This window comes from Atractosteus spatula, chromosome 14 (genome assembly GCF_055471065.1).
Source record: "Atractosteus spatula isolate fAtrSpa1 chromosome 14, fAtrSpa1.hap1, whole genome shotgun sequence".
Taxonomy (NCBI): Eukaryota; Metazoa; Chordata; class Actinopteri; order Semionotiformes; family Lepisosteidae; genus Atractosteus; species Atractosteus spatula.
Genome location: NC_142719.1, coordinates 20,701,817 through 20,726,463, shown reverse-complemented (window position 1 = coordinate 20,726,463; position 24,647 = coordinate 20,701,817). Strand labels below are relative to the sequence as shown.

At 40.8% G+C, this 24,647-nt stretch overlaps 1 protein-coding gene across 3 annotated transcripts in view; it reads left to right on the top strand.

The window, feature by feature from the left end:
* The window catches only part of dnm2a (dynamin 2a), a 93,041-nt gene extending 68,488 nt beyond the window's left edge, over window positions 1–24,553 (top strand). For 2 of the 3 annotated variants that reach the window (XM_088931656.1, XM_088931655.1), the window contains exons 14-20: window positions 122–232; window positions 5,295–5,404; window positions 5,989–6,100; window positions 7,202–7,366; window positions 8,288–8,514; window positions 8,815–9,060; window positions 10,584–11,700. In XM_088931656.1, coding sequence (XP_088787782.1) covers window positions 122–232; window positions 5,295–5,404; window positions 5,989–6,100; window positions 7,202–7,366; window positions 8,288–8,514; window positions 8,815–9,060; window positions 10,584–10,653 — 1,041 coding nt within the window. In that variant the 3' untranslated portion in view covers window positions 10,654–11,700. Of the gene's footprint in view, window positions 1–121; window positions 233–5,294; window positions 5,405–5,988; window positions 6,101–7,201; window positions 7,367–8,287; window positions 8,515–8,814; window positions 9,061–10,583; window positions 11,701–21,877 lie in introns of those variants that run through there. The other variant, XM_088931657.1, reaches the window with a different exon arrangement.
* The last annotated feature ends 94 nt before the right edge of the window (window positions 24,554–24,647 follow it).

The window sequence follows — 24,647 nt, the reverse complement described above, 5'->3', positions numbered from 1 at the left end:
TCCCACCCCCCACTCATGTGTGTTACTCTCCTTACCCCCCTTCCTCTCCCTGCCCTGACCCCCACCATGATCCCACCATGTCCCATTCCCCCTTTCCACCATCTTCCCCTTCTTTCCTTAGGTCATCCGTCGGGGCTGGCTGACCATCAACATCAGTATCATGAAAGGAGGATCCAAGGAGTACTGGTTTGTGCTGACTGCTGAGTCTCTGTCCTGGTACAAGGATGAAGAGGTGAGTGGGAGGGAGTGGTATCTTTTTTTTTGGTGGTGGTTGGGACTTGTAGCTAGCGTGACCAGCTCTTCTCAATTGGCCTGGTTAGATGTAGTGGTCGCTGCTGCTACACAGTTTAATTCCTGTCTGTAAAAAAATTGGACCGATAAAAGCAGGTAACATACCTGTTTCGGGGCTGTTGTTGGACAGCACACTTGTTCTGTTGTGTCTCATATACTGTATATTGGGGGTTAAGATATTACTATACCATGTTTTAACCTATCCATTTTGTGTTTTAAGAATATGCCCAAGTGTCATCCTACTGTAAATGTAACATTTATAGTAACTTAGTTGGATGTTTAGAATAAAAAAAAACTCTGAAATGCAGATACTCAGAACACAGCAGGGAAAGACACATTTGTGTCACTGCTTTGCTCTCTGGGCGACTGTTCAAATAAACAGCAGCAATGAGCAACAACATCCTGTTTACATATTGTATACCTGTTTTCTTAAATGTGATTTTTTTAGAGGGGAAGGTCTGTTTTCAGCCAAGCCAAATGCTGCATCTGTGTGTATTACTGCAGCAAGGTCTGAGCTACTTTAAATTTGTGAACTGCCTGTGTCGGACAGCTGTACACTGCCTGAATGCAGGGAAATATGTGAAATCATCCTAATTTAAAGAGGAGATTTTCAACCCAAACAAAAAAAAAAGTTGATTAATTAGGGCCCTAGACAATTTCCAATGTCCTGTTCCTGTTTCTTTACATCTCCAGATGAAACCAGCTGTTGAGGAATATCCTGAATGTTATTTTTTTCCATCGGTTTTGTCTAGTGGCACTTTATTTGATCTCAGATTGTCCCCAAATCTTCTACACTCTCCCTTTTGAAACCTGACAACTTCTTCTGTCCTTGGAAGTCAGAGTGTGATTTTTAACAGTTAAGGGCAAATAACACAAATTTGTTAAATATACACGTGCTAACAGATCCTAGAGTCAGAAGCATCCCGCCCCGCTTCTTCCTGCACTCTGTAATTGTCCAAAATTGAATCCAGCACCCACGCCTTTTGAATGATGCTCTGTGCATGCGCAGGAGAGGAGACGAGAGCCTGCAGCAGAGGCTGGAGTCTGTGCTCGCACTCTGCTGGAGACCTCTTTAAGGAAATTCCTTTGCCCATACGAGACCACCCCCCTCCAGACCCCACCGCCACAGGCTTGGCTCCGATCCCTGCCAGGTCTGCAGGAAGTACTCAGCCCTCCATGTTTTAAGAGTCTCCTAAACGGCAACGCAGACAGACCTGGTCCGAAGTTACAAACAGTCATTACACCACAACTGACTGATGTGATAATTTCATTTATTTGTTTTAGTGTGCCATGATTCTTTACTTTGAATTAGTCAGCCTTACGCATTATTAATATTTAAAGGTTTGAAATAAAAAACTGTTCTGTAGGCTTCTAACAATTATTTTTTTGGCATAATCATAAGAATTAGTTTAAAGAAATCAGTTAACATTCTGAAATTAAAACTCCTGTTTCTTCTATTAGAATCAAACCTTTAAGAATGATTATACTGTTGGATCAACTTTTTTGAATACTCCAGTCAAGGATAGGTATATCCGAAAACAGGACTGAATAACAGAAGCATATTTATATGGAAATAAGGAAAGAAAGTAGCAGAATTCTGAGGACCATCACTAACACAGGAGAAAAACAGTTGATTTTTACTGAGGTACAGTAGTTGAGTTGCACTGTGACACTGAAGTCCGTAGCAGTCTCTGCATAAGGTTTTTTGGCTCCTTGAAGCTAGTCCCTGCCCAGCCTAACCAATGTGCAGACTACTGTACACCCATAGCCTAATGAACAGGTAGTCTGAACACTGGGGAGGCGAAGGGGAATGAGGCCTGCATGGCCCTGGCCTGGCACTGATTCTTCTCCTGGTGGAAATACAACACCTAGAGAGAGGGGACAGAAGTGGGTTAGGGCAGGAGTTCCCAGTCTTGGTCCTAGGGGGTGACATAGACCTGCTGGTTTTTCTTCCAGCCACAAAATGTTACAAATGTTACACAATTGAGTCCTTAGTTTTGATTTGATAATCTGAGCTCTTTAATTGTCAGTTCTCAAACAAGTTGGAGGTTACCTTTTAAGTTATTGCTTTTCCTTAGTAAGATTTTTGCTTTTCCCAAGCCTTAGCTTTTGAGTAGAACAAAAACATGAAAATATTCAAACAAGCAACTTTGGTAGATTAGTTAAGGCTTCAGTTAGGTACTTAATAATTAGTGTGTGGACCTTCAGGACCGGAGTTGGAATACCCCTGGGTTAGGGTGTGTTTGATTCTGTTCAAACTATGTTATATGGGAAAAAAACCTGTGAAATGGTTTGCCTTTTTTAACTTTTACTGAAACTTGACTACAGTTTTAATGAGCTGGCAGATACAGCTTTTCAGTGACTTAGCAGTGAAGGATTAGAAATGCATGTAATTGTGGGCGATTTAGGCCGATTCATGTCTGTTCATTTTTCCATTTATTTACAATCCATTAGTCTTGGTCACAACTGATGACCTAACTGGATTTCCCCTTCATTGAGTCACTGCTGAAAATACTGCAAAAGTCAGCTGATATTGTTAAAGTGCCAGTTAGCTTTTCTTTTTAAAACGATGAACTGTATATACTATATACTTACATATTACTAGGACAGTTGGACAGCTGTGCAGATTTCACACGCAAAAAAAAACTCTTGGCAGGTCTTTTAACATAAGCAAATTACACATTCCTCACACATTATTGGAAGCCTGGAAAGTTTTTAATATGACTGCTTCCATTGGATGTTTTATTTTACCTGAGCCTGCCAGTGTAACTTTGATGTTACCCCTGTTAACCCTGAATTGAGTGTGCCATGTTCTTGTGAGTTATTCAAGAACAGTAGTTTAAAATGTTCTTCTTTTTCATTCAAATCTCATTGGAAACAATCTAAGGCATCAGTTTGGCACTACAGAAAGTCTCACCAGCTGTAGAACCGATAAGGTTTAATGGGTAGATGTTAGATAAGCATACTGCAAATTGCATTTAGGCATATGCAATGTAAAATAAAATACAGTAGGATTTCAGATGTTGGTTGAAATCATTGCAGCACAGGCTTCCCTTCCCCCTCCGTGTGCACAGACACACACTCTTCAAACACCCACAGCACCGGGACCACTTCCACCAGATCACTCTACAGTTTGATCTGTTGGCTTTTGAAGTACTGAAAAGTTAACAAAGACTTAATTAAAAGATATTACTGGCACACTGACTTAAGTATTTAATTGGATACACCACTTGTTTCTACTATTCTCTTCCACCCTCGAAGACCATGTGGGAGTTATTTTTTTCTGATGTTTCAATGAGCTGATTCAGATCAAACCCTATCTGAATTCTCAAACAAAAATAGTACAGAAGAAATCTTACCGGTCTCCGTGCTGTGTGGGATCCCAGGCAGCGTTGTTCATAAGCCAAATCTTCAGGAGTTCTGGAGAACAAAGACTCTAGAGTCAGCATTGTGATCATGTCTTTACACTTTGCTAAAGCCTAAAGTGGGTCTTAAAAGCAACAGGAAACGTTTAGATCCATTCCACACATTTGCTCACATCCATTCCATCTCATGTGTCCACATATTTCACTCATTCCCCAAAAAATCATCTAGCGATCTTAGAAGTTGTTATAAGACGATCAGCTGCAGAAGTTTTTTTATTCTTGAAGAAACTGTACAATGTACAAATACCCACTCCTCCCCCTCCCAAGATGAAATGATCTTCGAGAACCCAAGAAGAGCCCAGATAGCTTGCAGTTCATGTCGCGTTAGCCCTGATCAAGTGACGTGGCAGCTAGGATATTCTGCAGCATGGACGAAACATTTCAAGTTTTCAGGAAATCATAGAGGGGGTGGTGAACGAGGAGGGGGTGAGTTCCCAGAGGTGACGTCAGGCTTAGGGACTTGGATTTTAGTGCGCTCTCTACATCTCAGCATCTGGAGTTAAGCCCCTGTGGTATAAACACTTCCAGATGTTTTTTATCAACCGTAAAAGCTGACACCCCTTCCACTCCTAGTCCCTTCCCCTCCTCTTCTGTTACATCTCAGTAGCACAGCTTTGGTGGTCTTCCAAATGTTTTTTTTGTTGTAATTTTTAGAAGTGAAATCTGCCTGGTGATTGGTGGAGACCTCTTGCCTGCTCCACCCCTTTGTCCCTTCCAGCTCCTCTGATTGGTTAGAGAGAACAAAATGGGCCTTTTACAAATGGCTGAAGGGGAAGTCCTGTCAAATTCCTGTAATCTGCGACCGAATGAAAGCATTTTGGTTTTCGCTTCTATTCCAAACCATACAGCAACAGAACTGTTTATGGGCTGACTACATTGACCAGTCTTAATACTGCAAAGAACCTGTATGTGCAGTATGAAGACAAAAGAAGTTAGCTAGTATAAACTCGTATAGTGATGAAATGAGAAACTCTGTATAAAATTCATACACAACAAAGAGTATTTTTTTCCTGTTTCACTCCACACTTAAGAACAGCCGAATTATTCAAGCCATTACATCCATCATTATACTTGGTCAGTGATTGTTTTTTTATACAATGCATTCACATCCCAGCGTCTTATACTGTCCAGTACATCGGTGTTTCACACAATAAGGAGTTAGCCATAACTTAAAACGACAATGGGCAATGTTAATTTTCTTCCATTGTTCACTTAATAGACTCATGATATCAAACCTTGCAGCAAATCAGATAGATTTCAATGGGGAAACAAAAACAAGGTTTCAATCACTTTAAACATTACACATACAGTGGTGAATTAAAGCAACTGGGATATACAGGTAGTACAAAAGTGAGACAACACCATGCACAAAATGAAGCAGGCTACAGCAACATCCGTTTCCAGTAATTTAGCCTTATGCAGAACCTGATGCAGATGACTGATGAAAGTACTCAGGTGGGATAATTTGGCTGTTCTTTGACATTTGCTCATATTATTAATGCCAGAAATCCATAAAAATAGATTGTTGATGGAATAATATTGCTTTTACTCAATGTCGTCACCTGTTTCATCTCGCAGGAGAAGGAGAAGAAGTACATGCTGCCTTTGGATAACCTGAAGCTTAGAGATGTGGAGAAAGGGTTCATGTCCACCAAGCACACCTTTGCCATCTTCAATACCGAACAGAGGTGAGCTGCTGAGCAAGTCTTCATTTATCTGTTTTGTATTGTAGTGGATCTCGGGAAAATGGTGAAGCCTTTATGCAACCGCAAAATGGAGACATGCTGGTTTTTAAAAGCAGAATATTTCAGGGTTAAGATGAAAATGAATCAAACTCCCATTGACTTGTGATTGGACTCTGAACTTACAAGCAAGACTCTGCAGATTCATCGGCAAACGTTTGTGTACATTGCTGTGCTATAGGAATGTGCATTATGTCAGATACTTAGTTTTATACCCACCCAGTTCAGAGCTGGCAGTCGTTAATTGACGGAGCATACCGCCGGAGCTCCTGCACTGCATCAGGAAAGTGCATACACTGGTTCTCACTCCTACTCCTCTGACGCACCCAGAGGTCAGTAATCCAATCATGTTGCTGTCATGTACTGCCCAGTGTGCCCCTGTTGGCTAGCAGGAGAGTCACCCCTGACTAAAAGAGCATTAGGCAAAAAATGAGAGACCATTTGGCTTGTCTTGGCTTGTTAGTGAGCATGCCAGGAGTAGATCAGGCTGATCATATTGTCTAAAAGGCCTATCTGTGTCTGCCGTACAGGAATGTTTATAAGGACTTGCGGCAGATTGAGCTCGCCTGTGACTCCCAGGAGGATGTGGACAGCTGGAAAGCTTCTTTTTTGAGAGCAGGGGTCTATCCAGAGAAAGACCAAGTAAGTAGGACTCTACAGTAAGTCAGTATAACTGGCTTGTTTGTATTTTAAATCTCATACAGTATTTAAAAAGATGAAGCAGTAGCAATAATACCAACGATGCTGTTGATGTTGTAAGCATTTGAAGCTGTATGTTGCAGGACTATAACTATTATTAAAATTAAAGTTATGTTAAACCCAGTGGACATACTAAAACATGGGACAAGAGAGCTCCAAATCTTTACAGCTATGTGGCAGCGGTCATTCCTATTCAGGCTTTAAATACACACTTATGCTAGCATTTTGGAGCAGTTGATAGGCTCTAGAATTGTAACTGGAAGCTTGAGGGGCAAGGCCCTGTTTTTATATTTTATACTCTTGAAGAAGCTACTTTACCCAGATTACCCAGCTGGTCAAGTGCCCAACTTTCAATGAATGTAAGCAAAGGTGCATCACTTTGGACAAACAACTCGTGCATATTAATATTAATAAGACGAAATTCTTAATATAGGTCTGTTATTTTCATAGGTGTATTATTTTGTAACAAGGATTATAAGGACTTATTTCAGTGCCCATGTACGCCAACAGTGTTTGGGATGCTTTACAGAGTATAACAAATCAAAGTAAAGATAGAGACACTAAAAGCCTGCCTAAAAAGACACATCTTTTGTCAAAATTTAAAAACTGTAAAACAGTTTACATTTCTCAGATTGACAGAAAGTGAATTCACAGTTCCATTGTATTGTAAGGTTTCATGCCTTAAACCCAGTGGACATATTCTTCATAGGCTTCATCTAAACTGTTTCAGCTTGTTTATTTAGCACAAGCTGGTGGCAAAACCTCATTTGAGAGCACATGCAAGCAAAGCAGAAAGAGGCTGGAAATGATAGTCTGTACTATAACCTCTTTATCGTGCCCATTTTAAATGACCATTGCACAGCTCTTTTTTGTTGCTTTTTTATTACAAATGCACTTGTAGTTCTTCATACACTCGTTCCGTAGAAATCCATTAAAACCTGCAGGATATTGCAGTACATGATATATAGTGACACACATGTAAGCGTGATGTAAGCATTGACCTTTGAACCTTTCCGAGCCATTTAACCTGTGTGTCTGGTACAGGCAGAGAATGAGGAGGCAGGCCCAGCCGACACTTTCTCCATGGACCCCCAGCTGGAGAGACAGGTGGAGACTATCCGCAACCTGGTGGACTCCTACATCGGCATCGTCAACAAGTCCATCAGAGACCTCATGCCAAAGACCATCATGCACTTGATGATCAACAATGTAAGTGTCCTTATGTGGTTTTACCTCTCCCGATTGGCATGAATTGAATCAGGTAGCAAATCTTACAAATTCGTAAAGAGTGAAAGTTTTCATTAAAATGCATGCCAAGCTGCAGTGTCTGTATGTTAGTCCCTTTTAATAATTATATATAATTAGTGTTCTAACAATTTGTTAGTTCCCATTATCCTTTTCCCAAAACAATGAATTACTCATCTCTAGTCACAGAACACTGTGCTGCTTATATCTGGACTTCAAAGCACATGGACAAATTTGCGGGTTCCCTGAAACTGTTATAGATTCTACCCCTGGTATCGTCTGTATGGATTGACTTGTAATTGTATTTTATACAAAGCTGATCATCCCCAAAGGATCCTAAAGCACCTTACAAACAGCAGAGATTCCACTTTGCTAAATTTGAGTAGCACACAGCCCTGGGCAACATGATGCATCCCTTCTACACCATGACTACATCATCTCATTATGGGGAAAGGGGAGATATTATATCACCAATTGAATTAAGGGACAACTGTGTGTATATTAGATAATACAGGCCCAGAGTGGATTGGGGTGCCCAGAGTAGCCCAAGGATTGCAGTTAACTCCTACTCTTAGGAACAGAACCTTGCAATCTTTAAAGGCCAAGAAGCCAGGACCTTGGTTTAACATCTCATCAAAAAGCACAGCACCTCCAGGTCCCCAGTCATGGCTGTAGCATTAGTCTAGAAATTCTGGTCTGAAGGGAAAAGCGCCACCTACTGGTCCACCTAAACCTCTTGCAGCAGTAATCTGGTGTTGGTTTAGACGTCTGCTATTGCGGTACTGACCAGATCCAGCTTTGCTCAGCTTCCAAGTTCTGATCAGCCCAGACGGTGGCAGCTGTTGTAACAGGCTCTTCTCTTTTTTTTCCTCCCTACATGTCTAGGCAAAGGAGTTTATCCACTCAGAGCTGCTGGCCTACCTGTACTCTTCTGGGGACCAAAACAGTTTGATGGAGGAGTCTGCAGACCAGGCGCAGCGGCGTGACGAGATGCTGCGCATGTACCACGCCCTGAAGGAAGCGCTCAGCATCATCGGGGACATCAGCACCACCACTGTCTCCGTGCCCGTGCCCCCTCCTGTAGACGATGGGTGGATGCAGAAGGAGACCAGGTCAGCATGGCAGTGTCATAATGAAGAGCAGTCTGAGGTTTGCTCTGTCTGGTCAGATTGAACAGACGTCAAGACTTTTGACATAAAGTAATGGCTCTGAAAAGGAAAAGAATTCACTGCTGTATAATGGCTGGTCAAAGGGAAAAACTTGTATTATAACAAGTATGTAGTTTTATGCAGTAAAAGGCTGGTAGCTGGCAAAGTCTTAAACCGAAAGCCCCCTTTTAATATTTTAACACAGGATTTTAAGATACACTAGTTTTCTGCTTATGTAAAAATCTTAATGTCTTTGTTTTCCAGTCCTACCCCCCAGCGGAGGCCGAACAGCTCGGCTCCCCCACCCAGCCGTCCCCCAGCTGTCAGGGGCCCAACGCCAGGGCCGCCCCTCAACCCCACCCCGGCTTTTGGGGCACCCCCTATCCCCTCGCGACCTGGCCCCCCCCAGCCAACCTACGGCTTGGGGAACCAGGATCCGTTCAGTGCCCCCCCGCAGATCCCCTCTCGGCCCACCAGAGTGCCCCCTGGCGTCCCCCCTGGTATTCCCAGGTAAGACTAAAATCAGTCAGCTGGCCAGCGAGAGAGCTGTCCCAGCAGACACCCAGATGTGTGGAGCGAGGAACCCTGTGCTTGTAGCTCTTGTGTTAGGTGGTGTGTCCTAATTCCAGTTCACAGACGATCTCTTGTACCTAGAACACCTGAGAGGCTGTTACCTGATCTGACCAGAACCCATTAGCTGGGCATAACTGGGCCCAGCCTGGTACTGTAATGGAAGTTGCTGGTTTCAATGCTCAACTGAAGGCTCGCCACGGAGTCATCGGAACCAATTGGATTATCATATCTATTTGATTTGGAGCTGAAAATGATTGGCCCCTTTCCTCTCTAATTTAATTCTTCCCCAAAGTGCTGATTTAATCAAGTCATCCCAAAACTTGATCACTTAATTCACACCGCAGCCTTATAGTATGAGCAAGATTTAACTTAATAGTCCTGCAGATTCTTGGGGAAATTGTTGTGTATTTTGGAATTTGTTTTGCCTTTTCTATGAATGCTTTATTTTTAATGCTAGCTTTATTGCCAGGATGTATGTCATCGGGTGTCCGTGTTTGTTAACCATTTGTCTCCAGTGTTGATGTCAGTCTGTTTCTGCATTTGTGCATGTAGGAGGATAGGATTTTGTGCTGATGCTGCATTTGCTGAAACATATAGCGCCTAGGAGATTAAACAGGTTGTCATTATTGTGTATATCCAGGGCAACTTCATATTAATCAGTTCCTTCCAAAACAAAAGGTGTAAAACAGTAATAAGAATCCATCCAAATTATGCAAAGTTTAACTGTCTATAGTGGATAACAGCAGGGCAGTTACTAAAATATCTAGATGTTAATTTATTGGGAAGATTGGTTAAATTTTAGTCACTGGCAGAGTAAATTTAACTCATTTTGTCAAGCTAAAGCATTTCCCATAGTAACTGAAAATGTTCTGAAAGGCGTACTAGTCTGAAAACCAACCTTAAGTGACTGAGGCATTTTATCGGTAAATGTCAAGATTAAAAGAGCTGCTAAAAACGCACAGCATACCAGCACCTTCGCTAATGTTTTCACAGACTAATTTTGGACCACTTAATGTTATATCAGCTCAAGTGTATAGGCAGAGCTTATATTAGCCTGTAGAACCAGCTCGTCGATTTGTTCTCCTGCTGAGAGACATCACACATAATGGGAAAGCCCCGGATCTGTTTGCAGTTATAGATGTAAGTGTGTTACGGCCGTAGTTAGGATTGTGCATTTCTGTGGGGAATCTGCTTGTGTCATGCACCTTCATCTACATGCTTGTGTGTCTTCTCCCTTGTCTTGATCTGTGTGTTTTGCTCAATGCTGGGTTTTATTTTTCCTGGCTATGTGGGGTTAATAGTGGCCAGATTGTGTCTGTGTGCATCTGGCTGGGCGTCTCCTGCACCCACCACTGCCCGGCTCCTCTGTGCGTCTGTGCTAGCGGTGTGCTCATGGTCTCGCGGCGGGAGGGTGGCTCGTCGCTTGCTCACCCGGCTCTCTCACTCTTATCTCCCTGCAGCCGAAGACCCCCAGCGGCTCCCAACAGACCTACCATAATCCGCCCGGCGGAGCCCTCTTTACTAGACTAGACACTGGGAGACGCAGAGTGGGCCTGTGTACTAGTGTGGCGTCGCCACCGGTGGTGGTAGAGGAAGGGGGAGGGGGTGGGGGTGGGGGTGGGGGGGGGCGAGCGCTCATAGAGGCCACAGGCTAGGACACTGACCTGCCACTGCAGACTTGAGCCGCACACTGCCTGTCGAGGAGGAAACAGTCATCAGTCAGGCTTTTCGGACCTGGGATCCAGAGCAGATGCATTGCTGGTTGATTATGCAACAGATTTTTTCTTTTAGCTTAGACCCTAATTGCCTCTACACTCCAGATTGCTTGCTATTGCGTGGATGAGCCTGCTTGATTTAAAAATAAAAATCATATCCATTTCTGAGATTACATCGGCTTTCTTTCAGCTTTTAATTGAGTAGGATAGACCAAGGCAGGACTGGTCTGCCCCCTTTTGAAGTCGCTGTTGTAATCTGAGTGTTGGCCACCAGGGGGCCTCCTAGGCTAGTGGAAATGTGATGCAGCTACAGCCAGGGAGTGTGGAAAAGCACACCCTGACTCTAGGTGGCGTGCTGGACCTGTTTGGCAGGTAGGCAGGAGTCATCATTCTCCTGCAGACCCTGGACATGTCCAGTCTCCCTCGCTGATCAACCGCAAAACCCACTTTGCTGTGCTGAGGAGAAAGGATACCTTCAAAACCAGCAGCCTCTCCAAACCATCTCCCTTGTTTACCGATATGTGTGCATGGAAGCTCTCCTTTTTAAATGGCTTGTTCTCCTAAAGAGGCAATGTGTCTGTCAGTCCCTAGAGGGATCTTAGAATTAACCATTGCTCTGTGGCCTCCTCTCTCTCACAAATACCCCCACCCACCACCTCCCAGATCGATTGGATCTCCTCTGTCAATACACAAAAACACTTCAGCCAGTTGATCCTTTGTGTTTTTGGGGGGTTTTCTAATCTCATCAAATGAAAAAGGTTATAATATTAATTTTTTCTTGAATTGCAACAAATGTGTACTATTAATTTTTTCAGTGTATCTAGCTTTAAGGAATTTCTAATAAAAGCAAAGCAGAGACAAATTAATGTCAAACGGAAGGGTTATGGGAATAATCGTAGCATGATGAGAGCTGTGTGTGTGTGTTGGGGGGGAGTGGTGGTTCATTGTAAAGTGGCAGTAATGGAAATAGACCTGGCCTCCCCCTTTGAACTGGATTGGTGCATTCTGTGGGAGTGTCTTCTCTTCTGCTAATCTGATTGGCCCTCATGAAGGGAATTCATCATTTTTTCACCCATCTGATTGGCCAGCATCTGAGTCTGGCCCACCTCTTGCTGAGGTTGCAGCCCAATCAAGACCTCTTTAAACAGCATTGACTGTACACTTCTGGAAAATTTCTCTTTTTACACCGAGCAGCCCTGATTGGACAGCCATTCCTAATCATTTAAAAAAACTTATGTAACACACTTGTAGTTTCCAAGGGCCTTTTCTTAAAAGATGGTACAAAGAACATCACGATTTTATCTGCCAGAAGTACTGGAATCCCATTGTTTATATCCCCCTCAGGAATTAAACTCTTCTTTTTATAAGGTCCTTTCACCCTGCAAGTTACAGCAAGCCACGAGTGAGTTGAAAATAACAAAGATGAAATCTTTTGTCTTAATTGCACTTAAAACTTGCAGTGTTTCTTTTGGGATGCACAAGTTCACAAACCTGTGAGAAATTGCCTGTAAGCTTCTTAGAACACCTGTGTATGTATTTAGATAGGCACATTCCTAGCTATAAATATTATTTTCTAATCATGAAAACAGAAGTAAAAATGATACAAATCAGAGAAATTGAAGAAGTTCACAAGACATTTTAAGTAAGATTTCTGATGGAATTACAGCTGGTTGAACAAGTTATGAGATCTGAAAAATAAGACCACATTTTTGCATACCTTTTCTCAAGCTGTTTTTTTTTAATCCTGTGCCTTTTTAATGGATAGGTTAAACATGAAAAACTAAATCTAACTTAGCATATTGTAAACAAATAAGACTGCACATTCTTAAACAGTTGCGATTTATAATGACACTGAATTGTAACTTGGTTCAGAGTCTCTAGTTGTTCAAAGGAAACTAGCAAGCCTAAGTAAATGAGTAAGCCTACGTTTTTCACTGTGGCTTGACATAATATAGACAGCAGTTTCTTTCCACCTCTGAGACAAAAGAAAGCACTCCAGTAGTATTTTTTTCAAAATAAATGCTATTTTTATAACTAATCTGTGTGGGAAAAGGTGTATATATTTTTGAGGTATTTTTGATGATTTTGAAGTAATCTTCCCTACTATCTATGCAATAGTAATAGAAATGATGCTTTTTTGTCTCAGATAATCGTGCTTTATAATGATGATCATCGATCTGATAATCACATAAGCCTTAACATGTAGTTACCCATCACTCCAAGTCAGAGCCGTTTTTAAGTGTTTGTTGATAATGCTCCTACACTGTAACTCAAATGTGGTATTTTAATAAGAGTTTTTTATCAGATTTTTCATGATTAAAACTGAAATTCTTTGGCTTGATAGTTACAGATATGAGTCTTGCATGTCTTGCCCTTCAGTTTTAGCCATGCACCTCCCAGGTGTGGAATAGAACTGCAGGCGAATTGCCCAGGTTAGGCAGGGACAGAGTGAGCTTGTTTTGCTGCCCATTTGCAACCCCAGTTCACTGAAGCAAAGTGGGTAGCAAAGTGAATTGAAAAAGTAATTATCTGAGATCATTAAGACGAGATCTCAAGATGTGCAATTATGATAACATTATGATAAACGGATTTTTCAGTTGTGCCGTTGTCAGGATTGCTGTCTCCTAGGGCTTGCTGTGTACTGTAAATTGGAAGAAATGTTCTTTCTGAAAGCAAACTAAAGCTGGACACAGGGGAAAAGATCAAAGACTCTTCTCTTGTTTGCAGCAAACAAGAATGGTGAGTTTATATTGATTATTGCCCGCTAGTAAATTTATGGCATTGTACTGTTGGATCTCTGCCTACAAAGCACTTTCATAAAAAGAGGATAGACAAGACATTGGCTTTGAATTTGGTGAAAATCAGAAAGACATTTTGAATACCATTTTGACTTCTTTTTCCTGGAGATTTCAAATGAACACCCCCAGACGTTCAGTCAGTTCTGCTGTTTTTTAGAGTAAAGAGGAGACTATTTTAAAAAAGAAAAAATGAAATAAAAGAATCTTGGACAGAAGAATTACTTTAAAAAGACTAACCCAATTATTATTAGAGCCTGAAATGTATAAAATACCATATTGTATCAGTTATGATTATTTATAACCAGGGTAATTTTTTTAATTTTCTGTTGGTTTTCATTTCCACTCAGACGGATCTCTTTGCAGCACAATTTTTTTTTTACTTTGGGGGGGATGCAGTCTTATCGTTCCATTCAAAACACTTTTAAAGATAGTAGGAAACTTAACGAGTGCCCAGTGCTCAGCTGTTTTCTCCTGTGGTTCAAGAGAGAGCCTTTCAAGAGGGAGTCAACAAGACTTGCCCTGTTTGTTTTATATAACCGTAAGAAGTATCTACTTCTGCGTTACAAAGGAAGAAGAGATCAGCTGAACTGTTTGTCGCTTTCCAAAGGAAAGGGGCATTTTTTATCAGTTCTTAGTAATTTCCTTTCTTCAACTATCCTAAGGAAACTGATAAGACACCCATTGCACAGAAGTTTGATCCATTTCAGGTTTTGTGAGCAGCGGGCAAACTATTCTGTAAACCAACATCAGGTGCTGGATTTTTTTAGGCTGTTGCCTTATCTGAACTAACTTTGCCTAGGCAGATGTGTAAAAGCAAAGCAAAATGTGTATATACTGCTTTTCTGCTTTATCAGCACAGTTTGTACAGGATTCTGAAATGAGTCAAACCCCCTATGTAAATGTGAAGGGTATTTGTTTCCTCTTGTACTGAAATGGGGTTTTAGGTCCCAGTTATCATTGCACATCAGCTGTCCTACAAGGCTGCGGTCCATGCTCTAGGTGTATTCCCTGTGGGAAGTAACAGAATTGATCGGTTAGTGTTATCCCATCAAAATTCCAAGAAAGGGGGTTTAAGAGATGCTGATCTCACCGATGCCCAGAGTGCAGTCAGGAATCAAGTTGCCAGATTCAGCCATGGGAGATTTTTTTTTTGCTTATGTACTCCTGCTGCAATGAGAGATGAGCAAAGACAGGCAGGGCTGTCTGGAGATCCCATCCCCCCAATTCCTTTGGGGGTGATCTTTTAAAATCAACCTAGACTGGGCTGCCTCTGGTGCACCCAAAATGACACTTCAATACTGTTTTACATTCTGGCTACTTTAGATCTACCTCCTTCAGCTCTGCAGGAGTTTTTAGGTCCAGTAGTCCATTCTTAAGTGCTGGTTAAAACGGAGCCTTTGAGGACAGCAAGTGTTCTTCCGAACTCACCTTGTGTCAGAAAAAAACGATCTGGCTACGGCAGACATGCAGTTTTAAACTTGAGCACAGTAGACATTTCATGTGGTCTAGGGAAGAAAGCAGCACTGACGTTTTGGGAGGGAGGAGGAGTAGATGAGCTCTAACAGGTCACAAATGACTGCTGAGGATTAGATTTATCTTTAGGCTTGGTCAACAGATGTCTCACTACTGCGTCTTCTTTGAACCTTTTTAAAGAAGTGTTTGCAAACAAGACTTTTGCAGGATGGTCATTAAAGGGCCTAAAAGGTTTCACGTACTAGGCAATACAGAAATGCTACTGGGACATTTTAGGGCTGGAAGAGCTGATGTCAGCTGCTGCTCGGGTCGCTGTAGCCAGATCCAGCCCACAATTCTCACACCACGTCTGTTGTCTGTCCTGTGTTGGGAACCAACCCTCCTGTCCTCCCTCAGCATCACCATGTGTTCATGATTGAAGAACTCCACAGGTGTCTTTATTCAAAACAAAAACTTGTAAGTGCCTCTGTAGCGATTAATAAAAAAATAAAAAATCAAAAAACAAAGTATATAATAAAGGGAATCTCTATGGTGGCTGGTGTCTATTCTTTGTGCTCCTTTGTTGTGGTTCTCCCTCACTTCCACTGTGTGTGTTCTTGTGTTTGACCAGTTTTCTAGCTCACAAAACAACCACCTATCGTCTTGGATGCCCCCGTTGTCTGCACTGCTTTGGCACTCCCCAATAAATCATTTTAAAATCCCCCCATTCGGCTACACACCCTTCTCTGTGCACGGCGGTTGTTTTGTGACTTCCCTTGATGTTCACATGTGTGTCATTTCCTTGGGTGTAGTCTCTCTAAGAATTCTGTGATGGCTCATGTTACATTTTGTCCCTTCTCCCAAAAAAACCCAAAACAATCATCTGTTTTGTTTTTTTTTCAGTTTCAAATTTTAAATTCCTGAACCCACTTCAACCATGTACCTAGCCAGGACATTTCAGGCTGATGAAACTAACTTCTATGCATCTTAAGCAAATTTTAATGTATTTTCTTGGATTCACAGTCATTCTATATTGTGGATCCTAGAAGACCGAGCTAAATTCCATCCATCTCTTATCTGGTGTTCTGCAGGGCTGAAGTTTGAGGTTATTTTTCTCAGTTGTCTTATTAGTGCCTCCACCTTCAGTCCTGCAGCAGGTTATACAAGTTACTCTAAAGCAGCAACCTTGAGCCAATCCCTTTAGTCTTCTGGGTTACCCATTTCAAAGATTGGCAGCTCCTGTTATTGATGAGCCAGGCAAGTAATCTGTTTAGTCAAGAGAGCTTGGGTCTTTGACTGGAGTGCTTGAAGGGTTTTTCGGTTTTCGTCCTAGGTAGTCTCTAGATTATCAAATATCCTGGTTAATTGATTGCAATGGAATTGTCCCATATCTTTAGAAATTGATTTAATAACCCACAGCTCCTGCTGGATGAAGATTTCCCAGGCTTAGAAAGGAAGACCCCAGTTCTAAAGTTTTGGATTCTTTTAAAAGCATGATCACTTTGTCGAATTCCAAGTGGCTATCAGTGGTCTCTTACTTCTACAGTGTAAGTCTTCATGTGACCATTGAAATCTTTATAGGAAAAAAATCATCTCTGTCCTGTCAAACTAAAATGGATTTAAAGTCTTAAAAACTGGATCATTTTTATTTTAAGCTTTGTGGATGAAGATCTGTTAACTTGGATGTTGGTTGCCATCTCAGAATTCTTACAGGTATGGTTTTAGTCTAGCACTACTGGCTCCTGGAGAGCTCAGATCTGAAAAGGTTACAGCTCTGCTTAAGTCTCCAATTACTAAATTGAAACAGTTGAAATTGGCAATACAGGAAGATGACTGCCTTCTTGCTTTCCAGAGGGATTTAAGCTGCAATCTTTTCTTCTCTGTATGAACAAATCATTCAGTTGAGTAGGGGTATATCCAATAACAGATCTTGAGAGAGGTCAGAGTGGTCTTGATAGACTGACACAGTGCTGTTGCTGATTGGGCAGCGGCAGCTTCTCCAGCAATTGTGGGAAAAGGACTAGCCAAGAAGGAATTTTGCTGCTCTAGCTTCTGTTGTGTGTCCTAATTAAGAACAGCCACAAACGAGAGGAGGTCATTCACCCCATCTAGCCAATATATTTAATGTTTATAATCCATTGTAATGCCCCAATACAAGTGGGAATCATTCCAAATATTCTATTTTAGAAAAGATAAAAATTAAGCTTTTCCTGCTGGATTCTTTTTCAAATCCTTAAGTATTGATGACAAACTTGGGAATCCCAGAAGCCAGGCCTCCTTAATCCTACTCCTGTTTGCCAGTATTGACTGAAGCAAAAATTGGTTCTGACATTACGTCAGCTGCTACAGTATATGGTGCAGATTTTCAGTATTTGTAAGAAGAAAGTTTGAAATCTCCAACAAATTCAAGCGGGGAAACAAAATATTTCCAATTAATTTGTTTCCTACATTTTTCAAGGAAGATGTATAGATCATCTGTTGCCTGATACAGGAGTGGGAAAACCAGACCTTCACATGAGTTACCATTGTGTCCATTCCTAGTCTCAGAGGTCTGGTGTATCTGCAGGTTTTCTATGTCCCTTGAAAGCATCATTTCCCAAGGAGCTGGGAGAGAAATTGGAGCAATCAGGGCAGTAATAACTGGTTTACTTCATAAAGAACTGAGTTGCAATGAAACCCTGCACTCATACCAATCCGCCGAGACCAGAAAACCCCTTTTCTGCCAGAAGAAATGCAGAAACATCTAGCTTCACAAACCTCTGTACATGCACTCTGATCTCTCTATAAGATCTTGTGTTGCAGACACTTTGTGTCCATCCATCAATTTTCTTCCAGTTCAGTGTCACAGAGGAGCTGGTACCTATCCCAGCAAGCAATGGGGGGCAAACCAGGGTCCACCCTGAACAGGACGCCAGTCCATCACAAGGCACATAGACACACACACACGCTCACTTCAAGGCCAGTTTTCCCAGAAGCCAATTAACCTACCCGAATGTCTCTGGACTCTGGGAGGAAACCCACACAACAACAGGGAGAATCTACAAACCACACAGATGGCACCCCAGGCCTGCAATTGAACCCAGGGCCCCAGTGCTGCAAGGCAGTAATGCTAACCACTGGTCTGCCCATTAAATATGTCTAAAATGTTCAAATTTGTCAGTTTTACATGATGTGCGGAACCCTCAGACTTGGTTTTCTGCAGTACAGTGAGTGAGGTTCACTCTCCACATTACTCATATGTTACTGTCATCTTATCAAAACTGATTTCCACATTGAATTGGAATTTATTGCTACTGACTCGCATTATCTAAAGGTAAGAGAAAAATGACACCCCCCTCTTGGCAGCTCCATAATGTCTTTTTACAGTAGTCTTGTGTACTTGTTACAGTAAACAGAAATTCACAGTCGTAAACATAAATATGATAAAACACTACCAAGGAGAAAACAATAAAACATTTTGTATACTAAATACAAAATGACTCTTGTTTCAGCTTCAAGTTGACTTTTTAAAATGCATTTACCCAGTGAGTTGTCAATATACAGTATATGCGTCAGTCTAATGTGGTTTTTTGGGGCAGCAATGTGGAATAGAGCTGGGGTCTCTGACCCTGGTCCTGCAGAGCCCCAGTCCAGTCAGTCCAGGGGTCCAGTGGAGAATCCAGACCACCCGTATCTGAAGATTGGCAGCAGCTGTTATCAATTAAATAAGCAAGTAATCTTCCAATTTACCAAAAATTTGGTCATGGAGGATTGAAGGATAATTCTTTTTTGATTCTGCATAATTTCTATTTAACATAAAATGGCATATCACCTGCTTAAAAATTTCTCAGACCGGTTATTCAGTCTTGGTAACAAATGAATTGACAGAATTGCAAAACTTTACAAATTCTGAATTAAGCACAAAATCGTGAACTATTCTATGGTCTCCTTTTTGTCACAAAGCCATGGTCTTTCCACAGGCGAGAGTGAGAAAAAAGAGATGTGTTCACATGCCTGCTTATTTACAATGTAATAGGGTCGCTTTACATCACTGGAAGTTTTGTTGCCTTGTTTTGAATCGTAGGATATAGATACTTATCAGAAATGTAAAAATAGCATTACGGTTCCCCTTTAATTGGCCTCACTTGCCTTGTTAGAGGTCCTTAGGACTTGATGTGACTTAGTGGCTGTCCAGGAGCAGAGCTGGAGATGCCCAGACTAGAACCTAGGGCTATGAAACCCTGACCAGAGATTTACTGCTGCTGTCCTCTTACTGCTCCAGCAAACCCAGCCAAGGTCCCTGTGTAAAGAATAGGAAATTGCATCGGTTTAAAGCAGAAGCCACATCAATAATAATAATAATAATAAAGCGACTCAACGCTGGGGCCCTGGGTTAAAATCCTGGGATGCTGTCTGTGTTGAGTTTGTATGTTCTCCTGGTGTTTCTATGGGTTTCCTCTCAGAGCCCAAAATATACTAGTAGGTTCAGGCTTTTAATAAAACTGGACCAGCTGAGAGTGTCTGCGTCTTTGTGTGCCCTGTGATAGACTGGCGTCGTCCCTTCTGACAGGTGTACCCCATCTTGCGCCCATTGCTTGCCAAGATAGACTCCAACTCACATGGAACCCTGAACTGGCAGAAATGGTTAGAAAATATATATAATATATAATAATGATAATAATAATAGCATTTTTGTGTGTGCAAAATGCTGTTCTCTGTGAAAGAAAAATGCAGATGCCCGTGATGTTAAGTTTGATCTAGGTATTTGCAACCGTGAGATATCGCCATAGACATTGAAAATATGATTAGACTGTGAATGCTGACAGGAACTATGACAAAGCACCCCTCCTTCTGCTTAAATTAACTCACAGCGGCAGTCTTGGTCGATTTGTAATTTCCAACTTCTCATGCCCTCTGAAAGACATCCAGACAAAAAATAGAGCAATGAGTCTTTTCCTGTATAAATCCATGTATAATGTAACAGCTACATCTTTGTCAAATGAAATAGTATTAATTATACTGTGTAACATTATTATTAATTATATGTCTGACAAAATAGTAATAGCTCACTAGCAGTTTTGCAGGTATGAATGTGTTTCAGTCTGTTTTCATTTTTTGCTAATGATTTGAGAATAAACAACCTAAAGCCATATGAAGACTCAGTTCATCATGGGCATTAATATGCAGCAATGTGGTCATGCAAAACAGACCTTCTTACTTAGATATACCACAAAGTATATATTCTCTCTCCACTGAAATCATACAGAAATAAAGCCTATTCATTTTGTGAATCACGTTCCAGGAAATGAGTTTAATTGTCTTTAAATTCTCTTTAAATAAATGCTCAAAGGTGAGCAGATTTTCATGAAATGGTTTCTGGAATGAGGTGTGCATATATAAAAACATTCTGAAATATGGAATTGTATCTTGTCAGAAAGAAAGAAATCTAAGCTGGTATAGCTTTAAAAAATTGAACTAGCCCAAGGACTACTGGGGTTATCCTAGCATGGTTAGCATGGTCATGTAGGTAATCTCTTACATTATATTATTTAGTCCTTCATGGTTGTATACCGTAACATGAGATTTTTATAGTAAAAGTCGGGGAGTTTATTCAAGCACTATCATAGTTTTTCGGGTGGCATATTGGAGGTCAAGAAAACCTTCACTTGCTCTATTTAAAAATCTCCAGCCTTTAAGAGTTTAAGAAGCTGATATTATCAGAGAGCTTAGTTTAGAAGAGGACCCCACAGCAGTCATACAGGTGAGAAGAAAGGTTAGAAAGGAAGTCCCAAGATTTCATCCAGCTGTTTCCTGAAAGAAGCCGGGGTATCAGCTTCAGTAACATGACTGGGAAGCTTGCTCCAGACTCCCACCACCACTCTGTTCTCAGTTTAAAAGGCACTTACTGTATAGTTTCCACTTGTGCCTTCTGGTTCATCTTTCGTTGCTCATTCTAATCAAATACGTTGGATTGACTTTCTCAGTACTTCAGTCTGTCAGTGTAGGACATTCTCTTAAGCCCCAGAATGTATTTCCTTTTCTGTATTTCTTCTCTCTGGACTGATTCCAGAGAAACAATAGCTTTTCTGTTGACAGGGTGACCAAAATTGCACTCAATAATATAAAGGCCTTAGGCCTTCTGAACGATAGTGTTGTACAATTTTAACATAACATCTTTTAATTTAAGTTCTTTGCTTTTAATTATGTATCCTAACCTTCGGTTTGCCTTGTTAATTGCTCCCTCGCATTGCGTAATTGATGTAAATGACATGTCAATGTCAGCACCCTAGTTTTGTCTCTTCTAGCTCAGCATTTCCATCTTTATATTTATAGTTTATGTTTTACTGCCTGCATTTAAAATATTTTGTGTAGATAATTAAACTTTTCCTTTAAGGATCACTCTTCCCAGGATGTATGCATTGTCAGATAGTTGAGCACTGTCTCAGAGTGCTCAAAAGGTTCTCAAAGTTGACTTATCAAGCAACATTTGAATCCTAAGGTCAAATGTTCCAGTACCAATGTTTAAGGTTCTCCTTACACCCGGTATTATGTATTAGTACAACGGTAATATGGTAATTTACACTACTCTCACAGTTCTTGGATACATGTGGATCACACCTTCTATGTCGAGTCTGCATGTTTTCTCAGTGGCCAGTTTTGCCATTGTGGGTTTTATTGAGGTGGTCCAGTTGTCCTTCACAAATATGGTGTCTGTTATGTTTCTGTGTGTGCATGCTCTGCATCAGACAACATTTCTCTGGAAATGCCTAGTCTAAGGAAACTATTTATTGTGCTTTTCTTTGTTTTTAGACGCCTTCCTCCAAACATACCTTCTAGACCAAACCCCAGATGAACAGAAGATTGGGCACTCCATCTCTGAAGATCATCCCTTCAGAGATCTCCAATTCTAAAAGATCATCCTTGACTCTCTGTCTTTAAGAGATCATCCTTCATGCTGCAAATCCAAGACATCATCCCTCACACTCCCACTCAGATGTGATCCTTCACATTCCGACTGTGAGAGATCAGCCTTCACACTCTAATCACATAGCTTTCACAAATGCAAAGTTATTAATGCTTTATTTAACAATAAGGTCTAGCAATAAAACTGGCTAGAATTCAAGAAACATCTTAAGGATAGCACAAATAATTTATCAACATAGATTAAAACAATGTATGCAGTTTTATATTAGGAACAAGCATGCGATAGGAGTATTTTGGAATTAACTGGTTTCCTGAGCTCATGTGCGGTGTTAGTGGGGCCAGCAGGGGGCGCTCACCCTGCGGTCTATGTGGGTCCTAATGCCCCAGTATAGTGACGGGGACACTATACTGTAAACAGGCGCCGTCCTTCGGATGAGATGTAAAACCGAGGTCCTGACTCTCTGTGGTCATTAAAAATCCCAGGGTGTTTCTCTTAAAGAGTAGGGGTGTAACCCAGGCGTCCTGGCCAAAATTTCCCATTGGCCCTTATCAATCATGGCCTCCTAATAATCCCCGTCTATGAATTGGCTTCATTACTCTGCTCTCCTCCCCACAATAGCTGATGTGTGGTGAGCGTTCTGCCACACTATGGCTGCCGTCGCATCATTCAGGTGGATACTGCACATTGGTGGTGGTTGAGGGGAGTCCCCATTACCTGTAAAGCGCTTTGAGTGGAGTGTCCAGAAAAGTGCTATATAAGTGTAAGCAATTATTATTATTATTATGTTGGGTTATGAAAATCAATCAAATATTAGCAGTAACATTTTCAGTTCTTAACCTTAAGAGACCAGAAGAGTTTTCACATCTTATGGACAAACTTCTGGCTATACAGGAAATTAATTAAATGAGTAATTTGCACAATTCAGAAAAAAACATCCCTGTGACCCTGGTCCTGCAGAGCCATAATCCAGCAGTTGTTACATCATCAATTCCTAAAGATGTGATTTCCAATTGTTCAATGTACAACTTAAGGGCCATTCAGCAGCAAATGCTCCCCATTACATTTATTCCACACACTATTCAGAAGACATTTTCTTAGAATAAATATCGCAGCCCTAGAGATTTTTAATTGAATGATTGGTTTTCGACAAGCCACGGATTATATATTGTGAGAATGGAATGAACTATCATTTGGTGGATTTTGTTTTCTAAACTAACCCTAAGTAGTAAGAACCTTTTTAAGACTATATTCCAGTTTTTTATTGATCAAATGAAGGCCTTTTTAACTTTTCTGCTGGTGAAGACAGCTGCTTTTTACATGCTGAAAACACATTGTTTATATTTCAACTCTGTGATTTCCTCAGCTAAATGATTCTAATGTAAGTAGTTTGTGTTAAATGGGGACACACAAATGGGCCCGCATTCGCAAATTATTTTTTTACCAGTCATTGTGAAATGATGTAAGTGAATCTGAGCTTTAGGAGATGATAATTGTTTATTCTATTTTGCTATGTTCTTTCGAAACTGGCACAAAATGGATTTCCAAGCAATTTAATAGCTTAGAGAAAAGTTTGTAATGTAAATCTAACAGCTTTTGTACACCAACTGGTATTTTTTCTAAAAACTCTTACTTCTTATCTAGGTCATTTTTCCTCATTGTTTTATTAATCGAAATACTATACTCGGTAGACAGCTGAGGGTATGATATCATGCAGTGATTTTTTTCATCCAAATGATTTGTCACACAAATAACTACAAATGAGTTCCCGCAAATTTTGCATTACCGGATATATCTTATAATGCAACAATTAAGAACCCATTTAGTTAATTTTAATGCTAAGTCATTTTCATTATACATTCTCTAGATGTTTGTAAACTAGTGTTGTAATTAAGAATCATACAATTGTTCAATTGTTTAAACTCTGCTCAGGTCACACCAGCTCAAACTAACTTTATCAAAGCTGAATTGGCATCACAAGTTTATTCGCACGCTGATGACAAACCTTCTTTTTGCTGTTGAATGTTTTCTTTTTGTATGGCTGAAGTTAAGAAACACACTGGTACGGTATCGATCTTGAAAAATAGGCTCATGCTGTCAAAGAATGAATAGAGACAATTGCAATGTACTGTAGCTCAAAATCTGTATTTTAAACATTCCTGGGGAGCACTGCTTGAAATTTCATACCACATGTTTCGTATTAAAATATGCCGGCACATTCATATAACATACAGTAATTAGAATGAAATTTTCCATTATTTACACCATCACTGTACAGGTATGCCTGTTGCAAGCTTGCTTTTGTACACCAAACTACGTTTACAGTTCGGCTCACTAGCTCGGGTGAACTGAACAGTACCAAGTTGTCTGCTAGAGAACCCTGTTCAAACATGTTAAATGCCCTGGGGTCTTTATATTTGCCTGGGTTTCACTTTTTAAAAACAAAACTGCAGTGCCATTCCACTTTGTCTCTAATATTCCCTATTTTAAATGATAACTTGTGAAAAAATGAATGTAATTATTTGTTTTCAATAAAGTCTTATCCTGTTACAATTAGAAAAAAATTTTAAGTGTTTATAAATTCATTTTTAAAGCTTAAACATAAGGATGGTTTGCTTTCTGGGATCAGTGTCTGTGGACGCTGAAGGTGTGATTGGA